The 26,152-nt window shown below is 41.1% G+C and overlaps 1 protein-coding gene and 1 long non-coding RNA gene across 6 annotated transcripts in view; one reads left to right on the forward strand and one right to left on the reverse strand.

Annotated features, from left to right (window-relative positions):
• The window catches only part of LGR5 (leucine rich repeat containing G protein-coupled receptor 5), a 93,098-nt gene extending 80,747 nt beyond the window's left edge, over nucleotides 1-12,351 (forward strand). Inside the window, 4 exon segments of the mRNA XM_055712147.1 lie at nucleotides 367-492; nucleotides 5,316-5,461; nucleotides 6,462-6,545; nucleotides 8,363-12,351. Coding sequence (XP_055568122.1) covers nucleotides 367-492; nucleotides 5,316-5,461; nucleotides 6,462-6,545; nucleotides 8,363-9,453 — 1,447 coding nt within the window. The 3' untranslated portion in view covers nucleotides 9,454-12,351.
• Nucleotides 503-18,386, reverse strand: LOC129736207 (uncharacterized). 5 transcript variants are annotated; one of them, XR_008732498.1, is made up of 6 exons: nucleotides 17,962-18,386; nucleotides 16,090-16,217; nucleotides 15,897-15,996; nucleotides 12,399-12,468; nucleotides 4,707-4,917; nucleotides 503-2,799 (listed from the first exon to the last, which is right to left on the reverse strand). It is a non-coding gene; the product is annotated as an uncharacterized LOC129736207 (long non-coding RNA). The 5 variants fall into 5 exon arrangements; XR_008732495.1 differs by having other exon boundaries at nucleotides 4,675-4,917; XR_008732494.1 differs by lacking the exon at nucleotides 503-2,799 and having other exon boundaries at nucleotides 2,821-4,917.
• Between the last annotated feature and the right edge of the window lie 7,766 nt (nucleotides 18,387-26,152).

A 26,152-nucleotide genomic window follows, 5' to 3' on the forward strand; every position in this document is an offset into this window, starting at 1 on the left:
ATCCCACTGGATCTCTTAAACCGTGGGAGGCTGTTCTGGTGCTGGCTCTCTTTAATTCAAAAAATCTAATTAACAGATTTTAAATTCACTTGCTAGTCTCAGAACTGGCACTGTGAATGCTTGGAGTCCAAATCTGACAACAGACTTAGCTAACCGCTCGATATTACTGTTAGCTTTCTGCTAGGCACATAGGTGCAGACTCCTGAGTGGTGCTGCAGCTTTACTCTGCTGACTGGGGCCTCTGTTCAATGCAGTCATTTTTGATTGAGTTAGAAAAGTCTAACCTGTTTTTCCAACATGACGCTTCTAGTGCTGAAGGAAAAAAAATTAAAACCTGTAAGCTGATTTTTATTTGCTGTTATGCAGGGATGTGTCATCCAACCTTTTGTCCTCTTTTCCTGTGACGGGGCTACATGGTTTAACTCATTTAAAATTAACAGGAAATCATGCCCTACAAAGTTTGATATCATCTGAAAATTTTCCAGAACTCAAGTGAGTATATCATTAAAACTAATAAGTCACATTTGTGTTCATGTGCAATGGAAGGTGTGTCAGTGTGTAACGCATGTTACTTCGTATTGTCAGTCTTTGATGTGTGCTATTAAAACTGAAGCAAATATGACAAAAATGATAACTTTTTTATTATGCTTACTTTTACCTGAAGGAACTATGAAGAGTTTTGACATATTAACTCCAGTACTTTCTTAATACGAGCCACATCTGCTTCCTAGTGATATGTTTCAAAAGCTGTTAAAACAATATTGCTAGAAGCTTAGTGATATGTCCTTCTTCTACTGGATTGTGCTTACAGAACTTCCATTATTTTTAATGGAACACAGCAAATACCAAGGGAAGAATATACTCCTGAAGTTCCAAAACATTTGACCTCTTTTGTTTGAACATGTTTTTTCTGTAATCTTTTGATTAAGATTCAGATAATACTTTGCCATTATTACTAAAACATTTTGATGCTGGTAATTTTCTGCTGGATGCTCTGTGATAAAGGAAGGAAATGTTCTCTAGAGATCATTTGCAGCTCTGCCAGTCACTAGATGACTATAGAGAAATCACAGTAAAGACAGTTTTGCCTCTGACTTCAGGGTACTTGGGAGTGTCCCCTAACTCTGCCTTGATTTTTATATTTTAATTAGAGGATGCCAAGTGCAACATGTTTTTTGTGTATGTTTTACTGTAAAAGGTTTGAAATCGTAGAATTCAAAACAATTAAACTGTGCACGTAATTTCAGAATCATAGACTGGTTGGGGTTGGAAGGGACCTCTGGAGCTCATCTTGTCCAGCCACCCCTGGTAAAGCAGGTTCATCTGGAGCAGTTGCCCGGGACTGTGTCCAGACAGCTTTTGAATATCTCCAAGGGTGGAGGTTCCATCTTTATGTCTTTACTAGATTTGCTCTTTGCACTGGAAAAGTCCCATGAGTCTTAGCCAGGAGACAACTCAAGAAGATGTTACCACTAATGAAAAGGGGTGGAGTGTTTGGAGTTATCAGTAAGGGAGTCATCAGCAGAAGTGCAGTGTTGATTAAACCTCTGTGTACAGTACTGGAGAGATCCACACTAGAACACTTCTATGATGGCAGGTTGATATAAACTGAGACAAGAGCTGCAAAAAGTGGTTCCAAGGTTACAAAACAATGCCTTAAAAGTCTTAAACCATGTATTTTTAGTTTGTCACAGAACAGATTGGGCAGTGACTTCATCACAGTGTATGTACTTTATAACATGAACATTCAAAGTTCTAGAGGCCTCACACCTCTCTTACACTAGAGACCTTCAGATTGCTCTCAGAAGCAAGTACCATAAGAAATCATGAATGGCTAAGACTGAGCTTCTGCCATAATTTTTCTTCTCTTACTGACTGCCCACATTTTGAGGCAGGTGACAATTCTAAAATACCTGAAGGTTCTTTAAAAGAATGTGAACACAAGAAAATAGATTACTTCAACATAGTAAATATATAGTGATGTATATACCATGGCCAAAGGCATGAGAGGTGCTGCAGTAGTCCTAGAATAAGCCACTATTCAACTGAATTACGTAAGATTAGATTTTTTAATTCTCTTTTCAAAATTACACTTTATATGACGTTTCCACCAGTAAAATTATGTACATTGCTGAAATGCAACTACAGTGTAGTTAGTCTGGGTAAGTAGTTAGCAAGGATGTGTCAGACAGTAGCTTAAGTCTTAAAAAAAGGTGTAAAAAGCATGATTAATTTATCTAGAGTTGATTAACATCTGTAAGAACCAGTTATAGCCAGTCAGGAGAGAATGGGGTAAAATTCTGACCTGGAGTCTATAGGGCTTTGACCGTAAATCAAAATGAGGCCAGGACTTTACACAGGATCACCGCACAGGCAACGCATGAAGCCCCAAACTTGAACAGAGATCTAAAACAAAAGGAAATTTCACCCTTTGTAACTGTTGGAACTGGACTGGGTTACAACATTAAACAAATTCCTGTGTAAAAGCTTCCTGCTCATCTAAAGGGGTCATTGCTGTTCAATACATAGACACATCAAAGAGCCGAGCATCCTCTGCCCCACCTTCAGCAATGGCATGAGAATGCTCTACAGAGCTGAGCTGAGCCTGCTATGGCAAGCTTTGGGGCAGTAAAGTCAGGCTGCCAGCCACTCCTTCCTTCTTTATCTGATGCTTTGATTCAGCGCTGTAAAGAACTCCGTGATTTGCTCGTATTTTCTTCATAACTGTCCCTTCCCATTCACCATCAGCCCCACACCTTTGTGAGGTGGAAAATGAGCTTGTGATCTCTGCTGCTTAATCTAAAAACAGAAAAAAAAGAGGCATTACTTGCTGCAGGAAGAAAATTCTCAAGGCTACAGATATCATCAGTAAGATAAGCAGAATATAAAAATAAATTCAGCCAGTGTTTCTAAAAGAGTTTAATTTGACAAAGTCCAAATCTAATCACCCACATCAAATAAGCATCATTCGTAAAAAGGACTGCTTCCAGCACTATATAGCTGACAGTTGTGCTTGGGGGTTTTTTGTGGTTTTTTGTTGTTGTTGCTGTTAAATGTATCTTTTGCAAGAAAGAAATTCCTCTGTCACCAAGAAACGCTGATAGTATTTTTTCTGCATTGCAAAGAATGTTTTGTCCTCTGTGTTCTGGGTCCCAGTCATTCTGTGCAGTTACACTTCGCACACAGATTCAGAAGCATTCACCAGTTTGAGACCTGTATGTATTACTTAGTAACTCAAGGGAAAGAAACTCAAAGTGTTCAGTTTAAGAAAGGGTGCTAGAAAGATCTAGAGAGAGGTTAAGAAATGGGAGTCTTCCTCTTTAAAGATAATTTAAAAGTGGGGTTTTAGGGGTTGGCTATTTCCTTGAAGTAGTGGACCAGTACAATGTGAGAGGTCCTCACTTCCAGCGTATGACAGACCAGCAGGCTGGTCGGAGTGCAGCGGCGTCTGGACATCTGTCATTATTAAGCACAGAGGGCTGCTGGAATAACCAGGGAATACATCTCCGTTAGTCCCCTGAGCCTAAAAAAGCCCCAGCTGTGTGAATGTCTTCCAAAAGGTCTGAAGCCACAAGTGGCAGTGATCACCTTCCAGAACTGTCAGTGTATCTTCTCATAATTTTTTGGTGTTTATGGGGATTTTTTTTCAGAAAAGGGGCATTTCTAGTTGGGGATTGAGATTGTTAGTCTAGTAGCCTGTGGGTTTAATGATAATAATATATTTAAAATCGCTTCTGGGAAATAAGTTCAAAATGTTTAATCAAGACAATTCCTTATTTTCAAAGATGGCATACACAGAAATTAGTTAGAAATTAAATATTTAAATCTGCTGGCATGAGGTTGCTTGATAGTTAGATCTTGGTTTATCTTGAACTTTTATTGGACTGAGTACCTTAAAAATACCTTACGTAGCTTTTTGTATTGGGTACAGTATCTGTACCTTTTGTATTTCTGTTGGGAATTAGCAACAATATTGTAAGTATATAGAATCTAAATACCCCAGAATGCACTAATTTAAAAATCACTTTAGAGCTTGGGGTTCTGTTTGTTTCCCTTTGTACCAAGCTTTTGACTGGCACGCAAGTTTTAAGTCCTGTTGGCACTGGGCTCGATTCAGACTGATTTCTTGGAGGATTTTTCAGGGGGTTAGACGTTGCTTGCAATGCTCATTATGTTAATTTATGTGATTAACCTGTTGAAAGTAATGTGATAGGAGGACCTAGTTCTGGTTTATTCCTTTTAAGTCAGAATAACTTCTAACCATTTCTTTATCTTTGAATTTTTTCATTTATTGGGCTTTTGGAATTAAGGTGAGTTGTTAGGTTTTACTGTGTACTATTGGTGAACTCTGCAAATTAAGTATCTCTGCTTCCAAAGCATAAAATATTTTTTAAGGAATAGAAGCAGTACTCTACAGAACTTGGATATATGTAGTTCTTTGCTACCCCAGCATTTGCACATCTCCAAAGGAATTAAGTTCAGAATATACTAGAAATGAGCAATTTTCTGACAACAGAAACCCTCAAAATCATTGAAACTCACTGACCTATACTCAGCTATGTGTTAGGAATAACAATGATCTTAAAAGAGTTAGGAATGAGCATCCAGTGTCCTGCAATGACCATGCTCATTTCTAAGACAATTAATAAAGTAAAATATTTTCCTCAGTGATACCTGTTTTCACACACAGTGCCCGATTCATTCACCTTGTGGTTTAGAACACTGCTTTCTTGATCCATGCACGAGAGACAATCTCTTTTTTGCCGTCTTACTGTGAGAACAGTTGGATGTGGAAAGATGTGGATAAAGTTTGAATTCCAAAAGATCTCATCCTCCCAAAACTGCAGAAATTCCATTTGTGAAGTTATGTTTTGGTATTGCCTGTTAGGAAGGTGGATGCAGTTGTGATCTTTGGATCTGCTTTTTTAAGAGAAAACATTAAGAAAGTAACATAGAGAAACTGTTGAGTTACACTGTAAAATCATTCAAAATCATATAACAGAAATACAGCTCTAAGAGTAACATTCGCTCATCAGCAAGGCACATGTCTCCTACCTTCATATCTCCCATGAAAATGCATAAGAAAACTTCATTGTGCCTTTACTAAAATTAGCCTAGAAATCACCTGCATTTGTGATGCGGAATTTTATTTCTGAGTCCTCATTTTGTATTACGATGACTGATTTTTACCCCTAGGTATTTCAGTCGTGGTTATTTCACCAAGTTCCTTTGTGCTAGCAGTGGAGGAGTAGTACAATCCAGTAACTCTGGTGCTAAACTAGTATCATGGCACGCTTCCTTTTTTTCTTCTACAGGGTCATGGAAATGCCTTACGCTTATCAGTGCTGTGCCTTTGGAGTTTGTGAGAGCCACTACAAAATTTCCAGCCAATGGAACAAAGATGAGAATAGCAGCATTGACGATTTTCACAGAAAGGATGCTGGGTTGTTACAAATTCACGGTAATTGTCATCATTGGCTTTTAAATATACCTGAAGGCTGTGAGCAGCCCGTGATGTTAAACAACTCCAATACTCTTTTACAGTCACAGAGGCAGCCTTTCCCTCTCTCTTGCCTGATAATATGTTATTCAAGCATTCTTATACTTAGCAAACTCATTTTTTCAAGTCTGCCTTTTCTTCAGAAATCTCACTTGTTCATCTCTCCATCTAAATAATAACTATAATAATGTGGGAAGTGAAATCTTCCCTTTATGTGAGAGACCGGGAAGTGGTGCTGGTATGTAACCCCATCCAAGAGCAGGCCAGCAAAGATCTAGTTTCTCGGCAGTCTTGGAAACAGCAATGCACCCTTGGCTCTCCTGCTGCCCACATGCTTCAGGATGAGTCGTGGAGCTTACATGGCTACTTTGGCATAGCTGTTGATATTTTTCTTCCCAGCACTTCCTGGGTACCAGAGAGGGCATCTGCTCTCCAGGGCAGATGACTACTATATTTTTCTTCCCCTTCAGCACAAGGTCTGTTAATTGACCTGTTACGTAGGTACACTTATACATGTTATACCATCCTGCTGCTTTCTGTGCCATCTCTGCTCCTGCGAACTAAGTCTCAGTTCAGGGCTAGCCCCAGCAAAAATAGAGCCAAGAATATGTGGTAAGGTGTTGACGTGAGGAACACAGAAAAACTTGGGTTAATTCTTAGTAGCCTGGTGCAACAGCAGAATTCATATTTTGAACTCCTTCCTAGGCAGTTGTCACACTGCAAATTAGGTAATAGAGACCGTATCTGTAAGTGATTATTTTCAGAGAAGTGATGTAACCTTTTAAATAATCCTGAGTACAGTATTTCAAAACCAGGTAGGCATGCATCTGCTTCTGCTCGCAGTTTGGCAGGCAAAGGGACAAGACCAGGCCTTAAATACCACAGATATTTTTGCAATTTGTACTAAAAGAAGTTTTCCTGAAAATTACAAAATCAAATCTGGGTATTTTCTCTCCCACAGATGAGCGTGACTTTGAAGATTTTTTTCTTGACTTTGAAGAAGATTTGAAAGCTCATCATTCAGTGCAATGCTCACCTTCTCCAGGTATGAAACTGCCAGACAGATAGGAGTCCAAGCACAGTATTACCAGATACTCTAAATGCAGCGCAAACTCTGAATCTGATACTAGGATTGTAACATGATGTTTTGCAATAAATTGATGAGATTAATACAAATACTTGGCACAGTAACATAACATTTTGCATTGCAGTCCAGAACACTATGCAGCTACTAAATCCATATAGGAACATAACAAAAGTTTTACCCAGTCCTGAAGCAGATCCTCACTCTGGGCCCCTTTTCACAGGAACTGATCCCCTTAAGGGAATGAGAGAGCAAAGACTGTTCTACCAAGACACAGATGATAAAGGGGAGCAGAATCTGCTCAGTCTTTTGCAAACCTGAAGTAATTCATGTGAACTTCACTGAGTTATTCTATAACTGAGATTCCTGAACAACACACAGTTTAGTTCAGTGTCTAGGAAATACCAAGCACTACTGTACTGGCGTACACAGTCCATCACAAAGGACCCCCAGCACTGTCATTTTTCTTACGGAATGGTGCATCCCTGGCTTCACAGTGTGGCAGAAAGGAAAAAAAAATGCATTGATTGAATTGCAAAGCTACAAGTCACCAATTCCACTGAAACTTTCCTTTAAGGCAAGGAAAGAAACATGTCTTTGAAAGGTCACTTCTAGCTTTAACAGCCATGGTCTTAAGTTTTACTTGCTTGATTCAGCAAACATTTTCTCTAGCCAGTCTTTCATTGTGAAACATGAACAAAAAACCCCAAGTGACAACTCGTAAGTCAGCATTCATTCCAAGCCAAGATCCTTGTTTGTAACAGCAAATAATAACAAAATTTTTAAAGTTATGTAAAGAGGAATAGAAAAGGCAGGAAGCCAAAGAATTTAGAATTATTTGACCATCACATATTCTCCTATGGCCTAAATATAACTACCGAGTTCACAAAAACATTGCTGTCTCCAAGGCAGGTTATCACCAGACCCAAGAGAAAATTTAGCTTCCATGCTGATCTTTCTAATGGTATCTTAGAAAAACATGCAAACTGACACAATAGAAGCCTACTTGATGGCAACAGCTGCAGTCATATGGAGTGCATCTCAGCTGAGGACTTTGTGTCTTCATGGAGAAGCACAGACCACTGTGACGGACTTGCTTTGAAGGAGTATAGCTGGCTCATACCAAGATAAATAATGTTTCTCAGACTGCAGAGCATTCAGCTTCAATGGCACAATATATGCACCTCAATTCTATGAGAATACACAGCAGGCTTCTATCATAATGACCTGACTTTAGCCACAAGTCACCAGAAGACCCTCCAAAAAGGCAGCACTTCCTAATGCAAAGGCAGCCTCAATTTTCTTGGACTGTGTAATGACGTGTTAAAAGGCGGCCAGAGTGCATCTGTCTGTATCCATTACGTCACACTTCACCAGGACTCATTAGCAGCTTGTCCTAGTTTAGTGAGAGGTGGTTTTTTTCAGCTTTTTTTTTTTTACACACCAACAAACATCTCAGAATTTCTGGAAACTACAGAAAGTTCACATTGCACTTGTACTGCTAGGCACAAAAAGAAACCCATAGACTGTTCGAGTTGAGGAGCAAAGACTCATGTGCACCAGTAATGCAACATAAAGCATGCATTTAGCAGCATGTTGTCAACGTCTCAGATTACTCCAAAGGAAAAGCAAATTTCCAGCTCCCCTTTTGGACTGAAATTCACTGCTTGGCTGTGCTGAGAACCTGCAAGACACATGAAATTTAACGTCTTAGAAAGCACAAAATTACTTTTCAGTTTACATGGGTTTCCCTTGCCCTTTCTATTTTGTCATTTCAGGTCCCTTCAAACCATGTGACCATCTGTTTGGTAGCTGGCTGATCAGAATTGGAGTGTGGACCATAGTGGGTTTGACCTTCATTTGCAATGCACTGGTGTCTGCTACAGTTTTCAGATCTCCATTGTGTATGTCCTCCATAAAACTTTTGATTGGTTTAATAGCTATTGTAAATGCCTTGATGGGTCTGGCCAGCGGAGTGCTGGCTAGCGTGGATGCATCAACCTTTGGGAGCTTTGCTCAGTACGGAGCACGGTGGGAAAGTGGAATTGGTTGCCAAATAACTGGCCTTCTCTCCATTTTTGCTTCAGAGGCTTCCATTTTCCTTCTTACCTTAGCTGCACTTGAACGTGCATTCTCTGTGAAGCACGCTACAAAGTTTGAAACAAAATCCTCCATTGCTAGTGTAAAATTTTCCATTTTCTTTTGCTTTATGTTGGCACTAATCATTGCAGCGATACCACTCCTCACTAGAAGTGAGTATGGGGTTTCTCCACTTTGTTTGCCACTACCGTTTGGAGAGCCCACTGCTATGGGCTACATGGTAGCGCTGGTATTGCTGAACTCCCTTTGTTTTCTGGTAATGACTATTGCTTACACAAAGCTCTACTGTAGTTTAGAAAAGGGAGAACTAGACAGCATTTGGGATTGCTCTATGGTCAAACATATAGCCTTGCTACTTTTCACTAACTGCATTCTTTATTGCCCTGTGGCCTTCTTATCTTTTTCCTCCTTACTAAACCTCACTTTTATCAGCCCAGAAGTGATTAAGTCAATACTGCTAGTGATTGTCCCACTGCCTGCATGTCTAAACCCACTCCTTTATATACTTTTCAATCCACACTTTAAGGAGGACTTGGGAAGTCTGCGAAAGCAAACTTTGTTATGGAGGAGATCAAAACATGCTAGCCTGATCTCTGTGAATTCAGAAGACATAGAAAAACAATCTTGTGACTCAACACAAGCATTGGTAACCTTCACAAGTGCCAGCATATCATATGATATGCCTACCAGCAATTCACTAATGCCATCGTCGTACCAAATGACAGAAAGCTGCAATCTTTCATCAGTTGCGTTTGTTCCATGTCGCTAGTTTCAGTGGCAGTAAAGAAAATACCTGTTTACAAAGTTTTTAATCCTGAAAGCAAGTATTGATGTGTGCATATAAGCTAGAGAGTGCCTCTGAATTATTGTTACACACGTCAGAAAACAGACAATGACAAAACTTGCAGCAGGCTGAAAATCCAATACATGAGCCTTCTCAGCCTACTTTGGAAATGCTGGGATGAAGAAACTGAAAGCTTCTGCATTTTGTCCAGTTGTATCAGCTGCTCTCTTTTAAAGTAGAACTACTCAGAAAGGGCATCAGTTGGTGAAGAGCAAAAATAGCATATTAAATTGGTAAGACTTTTTTTCAAAGCATCACCTGATACAGTTTGTTTTCAGGGACTGGTGGGTTTATTCCTGTTTATTGTAATTTGGTTTTAATAATAGGTTTTCAGTGCCATGGTTGTTTTTATAAGCATCTCTGTATGGCCTGCATTCAGCAAGGTGTCTAAATGGAAGAGTAGTCCTGTTCAAGTCCTAAAGGTTTCTGCAGAATAGATTTTGATGAAGTTCCATGTTTGATAAAACTGATTTAATAGTTTAACTGACATTTGGTTTGGTTTTTAGAAGCCGTCTGACTTGATAAAGCATTTTTAATTGTCAGCTAAACCTACAGAATTAACATGATGTGAAAGAAGTTAATTAAGATCCTGTTAAGTGCTTGAAATGTAATTGTAAATGGCAAGCTATTGTCATGTGGATATTTTTCCAGTGAGGTTCTGCACAGTTTAGTCCTGAATTGCTACTATGCCAGTAGAATTACTCCCAGAATTACTGCTGATAAAATTATCAGATGACTTATAGAATTTGTGGGTGGAAAATACTATACAGAAAGTCATCAATAAAAAAAAGACTGGCATGCTTAGGGCAATTAAAGGACACTAAAGGCACTCACATAGAAACATTCACTTAAGGTAATTTGTCTAGGAACAAAAAAATGTCGTCCTGTTCATGGCATGATCTCTGTCCTGCGAAACAGTGATTCTAGAAACCTTCTAGTTCATGGTCACTAGCCAGTTGAAGATTTAGAGGCCACTGTGTCCTTTTGGCCAAGGACAGCCAATATCCTTAGCCAAGGCAATATCAAGGAGTGAAGAGACTGTATGATCTGTGTTCTTAGCACTGATGCAAGCACTACTGGGATATTTCAAACAGTTCTTGCATTCACATGCTGTAAAGAAGATTGTGAAATTGAAAAGGATATGAATATCATAAACTTAAAACAGCTTAAGAAAGAAGTGATTTGATCACAGTTTACAAGCAGCTACTTTGAGAAACAGAAGTTTGAGAGCAGAGGACTACTCATTCAAAAGAAGAATCTGGTAAAATAGATCGGAATTAGACATTAGGGATATGCAGCATAGAAATAAAGGTGTGAATTGTTGGCAGTGACGGTCATCAGCTAGTGGAACTCTGTCATCAAAAATCTCTAAATTCAAGCTGGATATATTGCCAAAAATTGTATTGGAGCAGCTATTGGAATTCAGGGCCTTCTAATGGCTTTGGTTTAGATTAGATTAGCGCAGAGTTCCTGTCTGGCTTTAAATCTGTTAATACTTTGCTGAATCAATGCAGGTATGTTTACACATCAGAAGCATCCCAGTTAGAGAGAAGAGATTTCAGGTCTTTGTCAAGTCAAAATATCTCAGACAACACAGCCACCTTCACTTCCCTGGAATATCAGTCTTTGACCTCAACCAAGCCATCAGGGGATATTCCAGTATCCTTTTCTCAGGCCTGGCACCTTCTGCTCAAGTAAGCTGATCATTTAAGACATGAAAGTGCACAAGTTTCCTTTTTTTTGTTGTTAAAAATAGCTCCCCGAGGAGTAACATTTAATAGCCTAGTCCTCACTGCTCAGTTAATGGCCATTCAACCTCCAGGTGAATGAGACTAATTTTTTAACATTACCAAGATTAGGCTAGCCCAGTAATTAAGGTAATCAGTTACAGATGATCTCTGTTGTTCATCTGTTACTGTATATAAAACTTCCTGGGACTCAGGATGGATTTTCACAATGAAGAATTTGTTGCCAACGATAGATACGCCTTGATTTTCTTGTCCATTCACACTGGCGTATTTTTAGATTTGCAGTTACAGATGGCATCAGTTGACTTTGGCTGACGTGTTCATCCTTCAGGAAAAGAAAATGAACCGGTGCCGAAGTTATGTATGATAAAGTCAGCTGAGTGCTTATCTTAATCCTTTATCTCCTGTGGCTTTTTAAGCAGTGCAGCGTACAGCTGTAGAACAATGCCTGAAACCACTTTGGATTAAACAGACGATCAGTCAACCATTGCACAATAGCTATTACCATGTTTACTTAGCTTTAATTTAACTGGGGTCCATCTGTGCTGCACTGCTTATGTCAGTGAAATTCCTTTCAGCTCGCTATATTTAAGAAGTTTGTAAAGTGATTTGAGAAGCAAAAGAATGTTATAATTCTAAAGACTAGTTAAAGAAAGCCTCTTTTATCAGAACTGTTTTAGCTTGCAGAAAGTCCTAAAGGCTTTGTGTCTTATTTTTGTAAGCATGTTTGAAATATTTTGATCGGATATTGTAAACTTGAAATTGTTAAAATCATTTAATAGATTTTTAAAGTAAAATGTGTAAATATAGAACTGTATTTATTATTACAGTGAAATGCAACCACAGTAAAGGACATGAGATTAAGCCCTGTACAGTTTCATATTGATATTTACTATATTTTCTGCTCATATATATTACTAAATTCATTATCTGTAAATAATATAATGTAAATGTGTAGTGATTGTAAATAGGTGACATGCTTTCTTTTCTATCAGTGTTCAAAACATACGTAAGTTGTAATAAAATGTGACTACACAGTAAAGAGCATTTAATCAGGACCTAACACCTCACAAAATGGCGTGCGTCCTCAATTACTCCTTCCAAAGTTATTGTAATACTTACACTAACTTCCCTAGTTTTCCAGCATTCTCGGTGAAGTATAAATTACAGGTTGCATGCTCCGTTAGGTGTCCTGGGAGAAAAAAAAAAAAAAGAAAGCATAGTGTTTAATTTCAAGACAGACTAAGTTTTTCACCAAAACTTTGCTCACAGACCCTTATCAACAGATACTGCTCCCTGTGCACGCTGTCCATATCTCAGTGACGGCCGCTCACCATTGCCACCTGCGAGACTGGCACCTCCGACTGTGTGATACGGGCATGCACCAGGCCAGACGACGAGCACGCATGCATGAACAGCAGGTCTCAGACCGCACTGAACCACGTAAGGGATGAGGTTCTGCTGCACTAGGCTGCTGCTTCTGGTGAGGCAGCAAATTCTCCCACATGCTTCCCTATTTTCTCCCCTATCCCTTATGTGGCAGGTGAAGCAGGACGGGGGATTACCAAGCAGCTGGAAAAGTTCATCTGATACATGGAGAGAGGCAGTAGCACATCATGTATGAAATCCATAGGATGCAGATGCTAAGGGCCAGTGAAAGGGGGGCCCTAAAACATAGGACTTGGCAAGAGTCAGGTTGCTCAGGCTGCGCTGGCAGTTACGGCTCAGTTGAACTAAAGACAAGCAGCAGCTAAGCACAGTCATGTCATCATCTAGGCATCGAGGAAAGGCAAGACAATGGATGCATTCCGTTAGGAGGGACAGCAGCACAGGGCAGTTACATGTGCTTTGTTTGTCAGAGACTGTAAGTCATCTCTGTGAAGTATTTGAGGGAAAGAGGTAAAACACCAATGACGTAAAAACTCTTGAGAAAGCAATTGTTTGGTCAGGAATTCGTTCCATATGGTAAGTAACAAATTAGAAAGATTTTGAAAAAGTAAGTAAAATGATCCTAGATGTAAATTGATCTTAGCAGGGAGTGTGTAGGTTCTCAGCGTAGATGAGGAGGTTAGAGAGGATGGGGTTACTTCAGCCAGAAGGGCCCGCAGAGAAGTAATTTTGTTGGGCGAGTTTCAGAATAGCCTTACTGAGGTGGGACAGAACCAGCAGTGAATGGGGATGAGAAAGGCATTAATTATCTTTAGGAGTAAAAAACCAGAAGCATGACAAAGACAGCACAGGGGAGTTCATAAGCCAGGGAGGAGAGAAGGCTTCAAGAGAGGATACAATAGGCAGTTTTATGGGATATTGAGAAGGGTGGTGAAGTTTTGTGAAGGATGAAGAGCTCAAAATGGATAGAAAAGGATGGAAGCAGTGTGATGGCTGAGAAGATTTAAATGGTAAAAAAAACAGGCAGTAAAGATGCTTTCACATGCCCTTACTTGTACCAAACAGCATAAGCAGTATTAGAGCTGGGGGCCATAAAGGAGAAGAATGAAATTGTGTTATCTGAGAAGGGGAATACTGTGGCTTGAACACGGAAGGGGAAAAGAATTAACTACGAAGAATGAATGGGCTGTTGGAGAAAGCCTCACTGCGGAAGGGACTTGGTACGTGGAAGAAAGATTTTTATTAATTTATGTACCAAATAGTGAGCAGTAGTGCTTGTGGTCACAACTTGGATGTTCTGGGCAATGTACTATCGCACGTAAGTACAGGTGACTTCTTCCTTAAAGCACTCGTGCCACAGATATATATTGTTATCTGCAATAACACCTGTAGGAGAGTTTACTGCAGGCTCATGTGATGGGTTATTTAGGTGGAGCAGACGGAGCGAGCCACCAGCTCACTGCTCTGGTACGCTAGGTACATTACTGAGTTGTATCTGGGAACTTGTTCTCAGGGAAGTTGGAGATATGTGAATGGGCAGGGAAAAAGAGCTAGTCAGAGGTACAAGTGAAAGCCATAAAGAAGATGGGGTCACCTGTAAGAAAGGTGGATGGGGATAAAGGCCAAGCCTTAGCAGACACTAGCAGAGAAGCACAGAGAATGATGTTGCACATGAAATGCTGTATCAGCTGGGCCTGTGGCTTCAGACCTCATTCCCAGAATGGCAGAGAACATCCCTGGGTAACCTGGTGGTCATACTTGATCATGAATTGAGACCAACCACTTCCTTGCTGTTGCTGCTGCTCCGCGTTTGCTTTCTGCCTAAGTGGCCTACATATACTGGACAGCAAGAAAGCTGCTGCCACAGCACAAAGTATCAAACTATCTCCTATCCATGTGCTCTGTAATAGGAATTCCAGCTTTACAGTCTTGAGCACCACTTATTTCTTATGGCTGTTGTATGAAACACTGGTCTAATAATCTCATCGTCCGCCATTTCTCTGTCATCAGTTTAGGTTGCAGTATGGAAGTCAAGGTCTTGCTGAAAACCTCATTACTCAACCACTTATGAAAAGCTCAAGTAATGAAAAATGTTTGTAGCAAAACTAATGTTCTTTCTTCAGGAAAGCATTGGAAGACAAGAAAGTGGAGACAGAAGAGTAAGAACACGAGTATGGGAAAGCTAGTAACAGAAGACCTGAACTAGGATCACAGCAGCAGCAACAGTGTTAAAAAAACCTTTCCAGATCCACGAGGCACGGTAGTTTTGCAGATGCTCAGGTACTGCAGGAGAACATAGCTCTCAAACTCCAGCAGAGCTGCACTGCTTCCACCAGCAAAGTATAGACCAGCACCTCCACCAAACAAAATAAGTGCCTTGTGTTCTCTTTACGTAAAATGCCAACCAGGGGACAAATCTCTCCTTCCGCCACATTGTTATTGTAAAAAAATAATGTGGCTATTATTGTACCTTATCTAAACTGAGCCTAGGAAATTGATTCAACTCTTTATCTGTCTTTGCTTGAACAGAGTTCCAGAAATTTTAAAGAAAATTTCAAATTTACCCATGCTAATAAAGTAGAAGGAAATCCATGTGTTTTACCCAACACTTGCAAGCGTAATGGAAAGAAAAGGCAGCGCCAACATTAAGAACATCTTGTTCACATAATGAGAATCACAGACTTGTGCTCCAGTGACTCTGGAGACATAGGAAATATGAGTATTTTCCCCCCATAAAACAATTTGTTGTGGCATTGTCAAAATTATCTAAGGATCCGATCTCAGTCACAGGAAAAAACAAACATTAAGAATATTCCTCTTGAGAGCTGGCCCACAGCCAGGATTTCTAAAAAACTCAAGTCACAAAGAGTCCACTCAAAATCCCTATTTAATCTTTTTACAGGTGGCAACATTTTCCACTTGTCAAGCAAAAAATATGCTTCATTAACAAGGGAAAAAACTGCCCATTGTGAATTTCAAGACTTCCACTAAGTATTATGCATGCATATACTAAGAGTCTTCTCCAACTGGCCTTAAAAATCTCAAAACCAATACTTCAAGGAAGTTTCAAACATCTCCTTTATCGTCTAGTGTCATTCTTGGTATGTAATCACTTACATTTTGACAGGTGTCTGCAGTTACTAATTTGGTTCCATGCATAACAACAGCTTCTCAGGACCATCTACAGATGTCACCGCATTTATTATCAGCATTTCCAGTTCATGAACTGACCTTTTCCTTCAAGAAGGAGCTCTCCTGGCCTTCTAAGAAAAAAGGTAGCCATAGTTCTACGTTTGCTCTTTTGTTTGGTGATGACGTGGCTATTTAATACCTGTTAAATTCAGTGTGATCGATCAGCAAGGTGGAAAGCTTATTTGTAGCACTAAGACAGACATTTCTTTAAAAACAGGGTTTATATACTTACCTCAAGTTTCACCTACAGCTGCTTGAAAATCGTAGGAAGCTTGAAGAAAACAATAAACATCAAATTTTCCACTGGACTTGTCTCCATTTTGCAAGCAAATTTAACACCAGCCCACACCTATCTCCAGTCTGTGGAATACAGAGAGGCTTAAGATGCTCCAGTTGCCAGAACAGTCATCACTTATGTTCACACTTGAAGATCTAAAATCCATCACACTAGGTCCTATGCCAAAATACAAGACAAATAGCAGGGCAAAGTTCGCAAGACCTACCCTGCAAGAAAGCATGTCATTTCACAACTTGCAGGAACAGTCTTTAATCTAGCACTTTTCATTCTGACCCAATTTGCTAACTTAATATTTTAAAAGGCAAAAATAGGACTACATTCATGAGAGTCCATTTAATGTCATGCAACTTCAGTATGAATTTCTTAAGGCCAGGAGCTAGTTCTCTGCACCATGGGCAGGATTTAGGAACTTCATTTACAGTATAGTCTTAACTCCAGCAACAATTAAAGTCAATCAGCGTTTCCTGTTGGAGAACAGGAATCCCCACGTGTCTGTGCAGAAACTCCTGTTTATATTTTTAAATGTCCTGATATGATGGAATACGCTGACTGTGTAAGCCCGGTGCGGAGGGGACATACTCAGGAAGTATACCTTTTTGGCACTATCCCGTTCCTTTGTGGCTCACTTCAAAATGCTGTCGCCTTGAAGGCAACTGGACAATTTCTCTGTTCAGCCACAGATTCACCCGACACCGTTGCCCTCCTGTTCATACAAAAGCTGCTGCTCTGGGTGACGCTGCTACTTCCCCACTGCCACCTCTACCTCCTCTGTCCCACTCCTCTCGTGCTGCTGGCTAAGTAATAGCCAAGATGTGCTTCTCACATATCGGTTTAGATTCCAGAAAGCTTTGCAGTTTTGGGGACATGCACTCTTGCTTGCATTTATCCCGGTGAAGGGGAGTCTATATCAGCTCCTAGTTTCAAGAAACTTTCTTCCCAAACTGCGGAATAACGATATGAATTACTAGACCTATTGATGGTATAGGCTGTAGGTCTTGGTGTCCTGCACACTTGGAAATGGTACCATCATCAGTACAGAATAGGCTGATGCAGAGGCAGTGACAGGAGTTACCCAGTCATACGTTACAGTAATATACAACAACTGCAGTCACAGGGCAGTCGGCTGAAAATTTTTCACCTGCTTTTGTGGGCAAGTTTGCATTGCTACCTGCAAAGCCAGTCTAAAACCATTTCAGGGAGCCATGTACTCTGAGGACATGAAGACCTTTCTCATTGCATTCATTTTAAGAATTTTAATTTCCCCTGTGCACAGCATGACAACTATTCAACTACATCTCTCTGCCACCCAGGTTTTGAAAAATAAGATATAAAGAAGATCAGTCATAATGTCTTAAATTTTCTCACTCTTCTAGCACAGATCATTACAGTTAAGAAAACCATCTTAATAGGAGAATGAAGCGAAGCCGGAAGGGATCCACGTGGATGCACAGCACAGGGTCAAATCCTGCAGGAACATGGAGTCCCCTGCATGGGTTAAACACCCCCATCTTGAAATAATCTGCAAACTGCATGAGGAGAGCAAAGTACCAGTCTGCGGTGGGGTGTGGGGGTGGGGGTGTGGGTGATGGAGCACAATGGAGATAAACTGATCTAACTGGCTGGTTATTTGGGAAATAACCCCAGTATGCAAAAATGATTACTTTGAAAGGGAGACAGGTTACCAGTCTAGGGACTACATCACATAATAGGGTAACTGCAAACTAATACATCATTCCTACCCTTTGTGAGGAGTTATTCCTCTGTTACTGAAGGAGTAACTAGGAAAGAGAGCCCTCCGATGCCTACCTTGTGAAGCCAAGCACTTCAAAAGCAGAGGGAGTCGGATGTCTCAGTTCTCGCTGAGCTGATCTGGAAATAACAGCAGTCTTGAAGATCTTATGAAGGAACAGAGACCTGACACCAAAACTTCCTTAGCCATGTGCGATGACCAGGCCCTTCTCTTGCTTTCACCGGAGCGTTTTCCGACAAATACATCAAGGGAACTATAGCTGCCAGGCCGTGCTGATGTGATATGAAGGGAATACCTGGAGGAAACTTTGAGCAATGATGCCTATGCCAAAAAAGCAATGGTGCGTCCTGTTGAGGAGGGAAGCAATGAGGTCTACATTAAACTGATCGGCTCCCAAAAGGGCCATGTGTGAATATGGGAGCAGATCTCAGGTATGATGCAGAAGTCCACGGCTTATCTACCTGAAAATTGGCAGACTTGAGTGACGTGATACACAGCGTTGTTATTATTATTATTATTATTATTATTATTATTATTATTATTATTATATAGGCATCTGGCTGCAGCCCCCCAGCTTCCTGAACAAGAAGTTTCACGACTGAAAGGCCTGAGCCCTCCTTGCTCCAGGCTTAAAAGTACCGCAAGCAGAGCACTTAGCAATTTGCCCATCTTCAAGACAGCAGAGAGGTTCTATAGAGGCTGACAGGTGGAATTTGGAAGAGGCACAAGAAAAGACAACCTGTGAAGAAACTGGAGAAAGAACATTTTAAAAATCTCATTGTCACTAAGTGTCTCATTCCAAACAGCAGCAAAGGCAAACTGAAATGGCAGCGGAGGGCTGTGCAACACCCTTCACTGGTATTGCAGAAGGGGGGAGAAAGATCTCCAGTCTTAGATAAAGACATGTATGTGCACCCACAGTCTGAGACTATTTGCAGAGGATCAGTCAAAAAAGAGGATAAAGATTCTCACGCAGAAACAGAACTTTTCCATGAAAAAAAAAGAAACCATTAAAAAACCCACCTTTATACAAGGGTCAGCAGAAAACAAACAAAACAAATCATTGTGGTTTATTGGGTTCATCAAGGGTTAAATTCAGGGAACTGATAAGCTATTCAAAATTCAAATACTCTTTTTCTTCTAATCACTCCAGTTAGACACGAATGAGTGATGCTAGCTTGTACAGAGCGGAAACTAAGTCAAAATAAATTACCAGTATTCATTATTTAGTTCTGTCCCTGTACACTGCTTTTCTACCTACAAGAACTGATAGGCTTTCCCTTGAAATACGTTCTCTCTCCCCATATTCTTGACACTCCTTTACACAACACTGCTGGTATACATAGGCATTTCCAGGTCTTTAAGCACTTTTTCCTCCTCAGAGGGTTTTAGAACAGTAAGAAATCCATTTTATGAGCCACAGGTGAACTGTTCTCTGTATTGATCTCTCTCTACGTTTATTATTATCTGTGTTAGGAGAGCACCTTAGAGCTTTGGTCGTGGACCAGCATCCCACTGCTCTAAGTGCTGCATAAATACAAAAGGAAAAAGGCTGCTTGAAAGCTCTCAGAGCTAAACTCTGAATGCAAGTAAGCATAAAGAGAAGGGGAAAAATGGGTAAGAAAGCTCACAGGTGTTTCCAGTGTGGAATTCAGAGGCTTTGCAAGGACCTTCTATACTTCAGTGGACTTCAGCAAGCTTTCATTTCCATGCCAAATATTCCTTTTTTGCACAGCTGAACTTCTTACGTGTGTAGGCAGAGAACTACAGCATAGTCCTAAAAACTGTGGCTTCATGGTAGAGCGAAGCATTTCTCACCAGCTCTGAGACCTCATAAATGATATGCTAGGTCTGATTTATTTCTTTTTCAGAAGGTAAATAAATGACAAACAATAGAACCATTGTCCACTAAGTGCCATTCTTACACCAAGAGCCTTTCATAATGACAGCAGCATCATAAAAGTGCTTTGATCTACAAAGGATCAAATGTCTTTGTTTCCTATTAGCATAACTTTCTTTCCCAATGGAGCACAGAGCATTTCTGATAATGGCACTCTATTAGGATAATTAGAAAAAGATTGTTCAGCTCTCTTTCCCCCTTAGAGCTCCCTGGCAAATTTCTCCTTTTGTGTAGTTCAGATTTTCTACCCCAAATGAAATACCTCTGTCATAAGGAAAAAATTTAAAAGTTTCACATTTTATGGCTCAGAAGTTTAGGCTGCCAACGTGATGTTAACCAGCCATTAAAAGATTCTGAAGGACCCAGACTAAAAATTAAGCCATCACCTTTTAAAAAACTAATAATTTTTTTTAATGTGAGCACGATTTTTGATAACTATGTCATAGATCTTTTAATAAGCTAGCAGGAATGTGCCCTGGGTTTGTTTGCAAGGGAAGCATGAGAAAGCATTACAGGAAAAGCTTGCCCCAAGGGATTTGTGGGTGTAATATGACCAGAAGCAGAATCCATATGACAGATGACAGACGGAGGAAGACACTTGCTAAAAGAGTATTCCCAGACATCCTATTGGAAACCTAGGTTTCTTACTTTGTCTTGCCGTTCGTTGCTCAGGCTTTTTGCCTTTTCCATCAGAGATGCGGATCCGAGGGGCAGCTAGGGCCAGCTGGGGAAAGTTGGTCCTGTTTCACCAGGCACCTAGTGCCACCATGTGCCCAAATGTGCCTCACTGCCGCTGTAGAACTTATTTCCCTTTTCAGTTTCTGGTCCAGTAAGTCATCCCTCTTCCGGAAGACTTAGAAGGACAATTTGAGGAAGCTCCCAGTTTTTGGGACCCCTGGCGGGAGGAACGGTCCCAGGCTCTCCAGTGTTGGTGGTGATGGAGATGGGCACAAGGCTGGCAATGGGAGCCCTTAAGGCTTCAGTGGTTTTCCACCTAAAACACAGCATCTTTGATCAGCAGGATAGTTGCCAGTCATAGCAAAACACTTGCAACTGCAGAAAGGAAATAATCAATGAAGAGATCAACTAATAAAACTGATCAAAGGGCCCCAGCATTACAAGAGAAAAGGATCTCATCAGCCATGCTAAGGAAAATCATGGCGGGAAAACCAAAGGCACAGAAAACAGACCCCAGCCAAGCAGATCTGGTGAAAATGGGGCTAGGGAATCCTGTACAGAGGACTCTCATGTCTGTGCGGAAGAATGGTCAGGAAATCAAGGAAATCAAGTGTATTGAGACTTACTTTTTTCATACTTTATTTATGCATTTATTATTCTACCAAAAGCACGTTTCTTTTTGCTTCAGCTATCTAAAAAGGTAAGTTTTAAACCCAGAGTATTCGGAAGGGTAGAGATGGGACAGGGATGTCCTGAACCTGTTGAAGTATTACAGTTCCTGATTCCAGAATCTGAAGGCAGGTGGGGCATTAGAAAGCGTGCTGGAGAAGCTGAGAAAACAGTACAGCAGCCCACCGACAGCCCACGTGCACAACCTAAATACTGCAGCCCAGCAAGCGTGCAAATTACAGCAGAGACGTATGACAAGAGATGTACAGTCCTCAAGAGTGAAAATGTCCTAGCAAATACCACAATCTGCACACATTTGACTGTGTAGTCAAATTGGGATCTTCATTACCATCACTACAACAGTTTCTATAAGCCATATGGAAAAATAATCACTTTATTAGGAAAGCATCCCCTCTTTCACCCTGTGTAACTTTATATAACTTGCCCTTTAATCACGGCAGTCCTGAGGTTGGCATTTCACGCTGGCTCAGAGGACCTGAGGGAAAGGAGGTGTGAGCTGCACTGGAGGGCTGCAGCTGGAAGGGGCTTAGGCAGTGCCAGCGGCCCAGCTGCTGCCTCTTGCTGCCTTCTCCTTGTCCATAAAACGTATTGGGAAGTGTCTGATCTGCCCCGGTTACTGTTTGGTGAACTAATGTAGATGCTGTATGAGCCAGAACCATGCCAGGGAGCCTGCTAACAGCATGACGAACTGTTAGCCTGCACTTGGGTCCCTGTCTTGCCCAATCCCATTAATACAACCAGCGTTTCTGGAGTTTCTGGCACAAATCAGATTGTACAGAGGGATAGGGGCCAGGGTTTAGGATTAGCATTTTATGAGTGTGTCCAGCAGATCTGGAAGAACTATATCGCAGGCAGCTGGGTGAATTTCTGACTTTGCTTAGAGACTCCAGTTGCTCCGTTGTCCAATTGCCTGCAATCTAGCAAACATAAACATTCCTGGATAAGGCCCAGTAGCCCATCAGTGGGTGCTCTGTGGCTGGATTAAGGCTTCTTGACTCCAAGTTTCTATGGACAATTCTCTATGGAGCCATTTGTCCCAGTCATGATTTAAGACTTCCACTACACCAGAAATCAGAGTGTGTACAACACCAGGAGTGAACTTGGGTTCTGGCATTGTACCTCCATGTTCTCCACCCATCCACATGTTGGTGAGAGAAGGTCAGGCTGGAACGCTTCTCACTGCTCCATTTCAAAAAAAACACTTTTCGTAACTGAAAGCCTCTGGACTGCTCAGTAGGGTTGGACAGAAAAAAGGCAGAAAGGCACACAAATACAACAATCGAGCCTAACTTTGACTGAGGTCTATCTGCTAAAGCCCTGGCACAGGGCCTTCAAAAATAACTCAACATGGCACTTGGGAAGGATTATGCTGAACAAGTGATAAAAGCACAGGCTTTGTGTTCATTGGCACTTTACAAACACTGGGCCACTCACATGCTCATTTCAGACAAAAACATTGACTTTTTGCCTGCCAGATGAATTCCACTGGTCATTTCCCTATCTCCCATCATGCAATTATAAATCCACTTACATTATTTATGGTGCAATATCTTTCTCTCTCCACACTATTCTCCAGACGATCCGTCAGATTATACTGGGGCTTTACAACCAGAACACATGTGGAAGCTGGACTTCCTATTTACCGAGTCAAAACTCCTCCGTTCAGAGTTGGTGTGTGAGTGCCAGATGCCATGCCCCTAGACATTGCTTAGCTGGAGTAAACAGACCCACTACAAAAACAAGGAGCAGAAGTTCTTTGCATTCTAAACAAGATTGTTGCCCATAATCCAGTCTTCAGCTTTATCCAGCTCTCTCACGTTTGGCTTGTGACAATTTAGCAGAAAATATGCCATGGATGGATGGCTGAAAAATGGTTTAAGGGCAAGAGTCCTGCTTGTTTTTTCTGTATCCAGGAAGGAGTGGGGGAAAGAAAAAGAAAAAAAGAGCCTAACCTTTTCTGAGAGAGAATTACTGTCACCAACCCATGCTTGCTTTTATAATGTTGTCCAACTTCTGCTTAAATATGTGTCTGCACAATGCTCTTCCAGTATAGGGCCTTGAATAGCCAACAATGCTTTTATCATATATTTGTGCTGTGGGGAGCACAGTCACACACCACGAAAACCTTTGGTTTCAGACTGACAGGGAATGAATGCACCACAAAGACCAACAAAATCCTCTGGATAAGAAAAAGCACATTATCTTCTGCAAATAGGCTGAGCCCTTGCCAGTGGAGAGGGAAAGCTGAAGGCTGGTGTGAATGACTGTTCCCAGTGTTGCACGTGTATCTGAAAACGCTGGTCTATATATTATGAAGTTTATCATAGGTCTCTGCGTCCATGCCGCATGCTCCTCTCAAAGACGGCACAGAATGTCCTATTGACTGGTGACACCAAAAGCTAGTTTGAGGCACAGATGCTGACCTTTCCAGGCTCATTCTCCAGTAACAGAGACACACAGGCTCCTTTAAGAGAATCATTTCAGTAGGAAGCCCAATTCTTATTCTTTAATAGGTGCCTCAGAGTACCCAGGAACATCGGTCTTCTTGCCCGCTACCTTCTATTGAAGACTTTGGCTTAGGAGGCAGAGGTGTCTGTGCTGTCTGCACAGAACTGGAGCATGCAACTGCCACAGAACCTGGTCTTGCTGTACACCACCTCCTGCATCTCATCACACCTTCGGCATACCCTGCACTGGTGTCTTTAGGCATAGCTTCAGATATCTTAAGGCTTTGGGGCATATAATTTCTTAAACCACTGATTTTGTCCTCCGTGTAGGCAGATTTTTAGCTGATCCTCCCTCAATCGCTTTACAGGAACGATGATTACAGATCATGTCTGTAACCATTTAGAGCCACTGCCCTTCTGAAAGCATGCTCCAGCCTTGTTGGTTTGTCTAGGGCCATGTAAGGAATACACCGGCCACCCTTTCCTGCTGCCTTAGCAGGAGATAGAAGAGAAAGTTTGGCTTTTCTCGACTGTACAGAGACTTGAACAGTGCAGGTCTGGCAGTGACCTTCCTACCAAAATCTGTCCAACCACTCCTGGCAGAAAAAGGTGCCTTAATATCTCTTCTAGAAGAGACAGGGAGTTCACAGAAGGTTTCAGAGGGAGAAGGAAGCCTCAGGAAGGACAGGTGAAAGCAGGTGGGAAGGGCAGACGTGATTACAGGGGATGGGCTGAAAAATAGGGGCTGTTCCCACATCACATCACCGTAACTGAAACTTCCTCACACAAGCTTGTAGGAGCAGTTCTGCCTTCCTTCTGGTGCTGTATTAACTCTAGTCAACACAAGACAAAACATTGTTGCCCTCAAGACCTGTACTTAGGAGTTCCCCAAGCTCCTTCCATCAGCCACACAGTTTTCTCAAACTGACCGGGAAAGGGACTGACCTAACTATAAGTATCACAAATGGGGGACAGATTCACAGTTGTCACAAAAATAAAGAGCAGATACAGAAATCAATGAGGATTATCATCTCAAAGAGTGAATGTTCCTCACAGATCACCTACAGCCATCACATGCTGCAGTAGAAGTGAGAAATTAGTTAAAAATCATTCCCTTTTCCAAAGTTGCAGTTTTCCCCAGCTAAGACTCTTTGAAGCAAGTCACTTACACAACAGCATCCCTGTAATTTCTGTGCTGTTTTCTGCTAGACCAGGCCATGCTGCCTGCACTGAAAGGCTTGTCCCATTTACTCTCTGCCAACATTTTACTGAGCCATGACATGGTCACTTCTGCCAGTACCCCAGGTGCAGCACTGCAAACTTTATGGTTGCATTTTATGTTCCCATTAACAGAGAGCAAACAGACACATAGGTAATTCATTGCCAACAATTTTACAAGGTTAAGTTTCAGTTACAAGCCATATTCTGCTTTATTATCTGCTACTCAGGTAGGACAACAAATAATAGTATGCAATAAAAAAGAAAAGTAGCAGTTAACGTCTATACCCTCTTTTAAGGCAAATTTTGATCTTGGATTCCTTGCAAACATTAAGCCACCTTACAGATAAGGATAAGCTAACACCCCTGCACTGTTCTTCAAAGCAACAGATATCCCCTGACATGAAATACTGGCCGATTCTGGAAAACAGACCTTTTCTGCTGTCATCTCATTCCTGACCGCTTCCTGAGACCAATGGTAGGATGATCCCAAGTCTCAGGTGAAACAGCAGGGCATGTAAGGACACCTGCTCGTTTTAGTCTTGATTCCTCAGGAAAGGTACAGATCCATTACTCCTATGCACTGTAACTACCTCAGTAACCTACTTCACATTTCTAAAGGACTTGAAAAATGCTAAAAAATTTTGAAGTCAATGCTGCTGCATCTTTGTTTGTACTTTACCCAGGCTAGTTAGGAGCATCACCACATCTACAATTACACTCCCATTGTGGGATAGATATATAACTAGTATCTCTAATACGTTAGATAAAGGAAGTAGAGATAGTCAGCCAACAGCCTTTTCATTAGATACATAACCCACGGATTTATTATCTTGTAACTAAATACCACAAAGACAAAGATGCTTACATTCAACTTACTTAGAAACTATCTTTGAAATCTTTCAGGTGCAAATATGTGACACAGCATCTAGCAAAATTATTCAGATTGTTTCCTTTTGAGATTCTCAGCACCAATAAAATAAATCACTTCATTAGCCAGGTGCTGAAAAGGAGGTTTTAAGCAACAACTTACAAGGAAGTTCCATAAACATAAATGGGCTTGATTACATGCAGTTTGTTAAAAATATCTGTATTCCCACAAACAATATAAATAGCATGCATTCTTCCTATCCCACCAAAATCTGTGTCAGTAAAACAGCCTGTGCTTTTCTGCGATACACAAATTATGTCCTTCAAACCAAGAGGATGGAGTTTTGTTTGTTCCACAACAGTTCAGGAAGCTGATGGCTGTCAGGGCAAAAAAACCAAGGCAGAACCAAAACACAGAAAGCTACCTAGCAGAGATATGACCAG

This window comes from Falco cherrug, chromosome 5 (genome assembly GCF_023634085.1).
Source record: "Falco cherrug isolate bFalChe1 chromosome 5, bFalChe1.pri, whole genome shotgun sequence".
NCBI lineage: Eukaryota > Metazoa > Chordata > Aves > Falconiformes > Falconidae > Falco > Falco cherrug.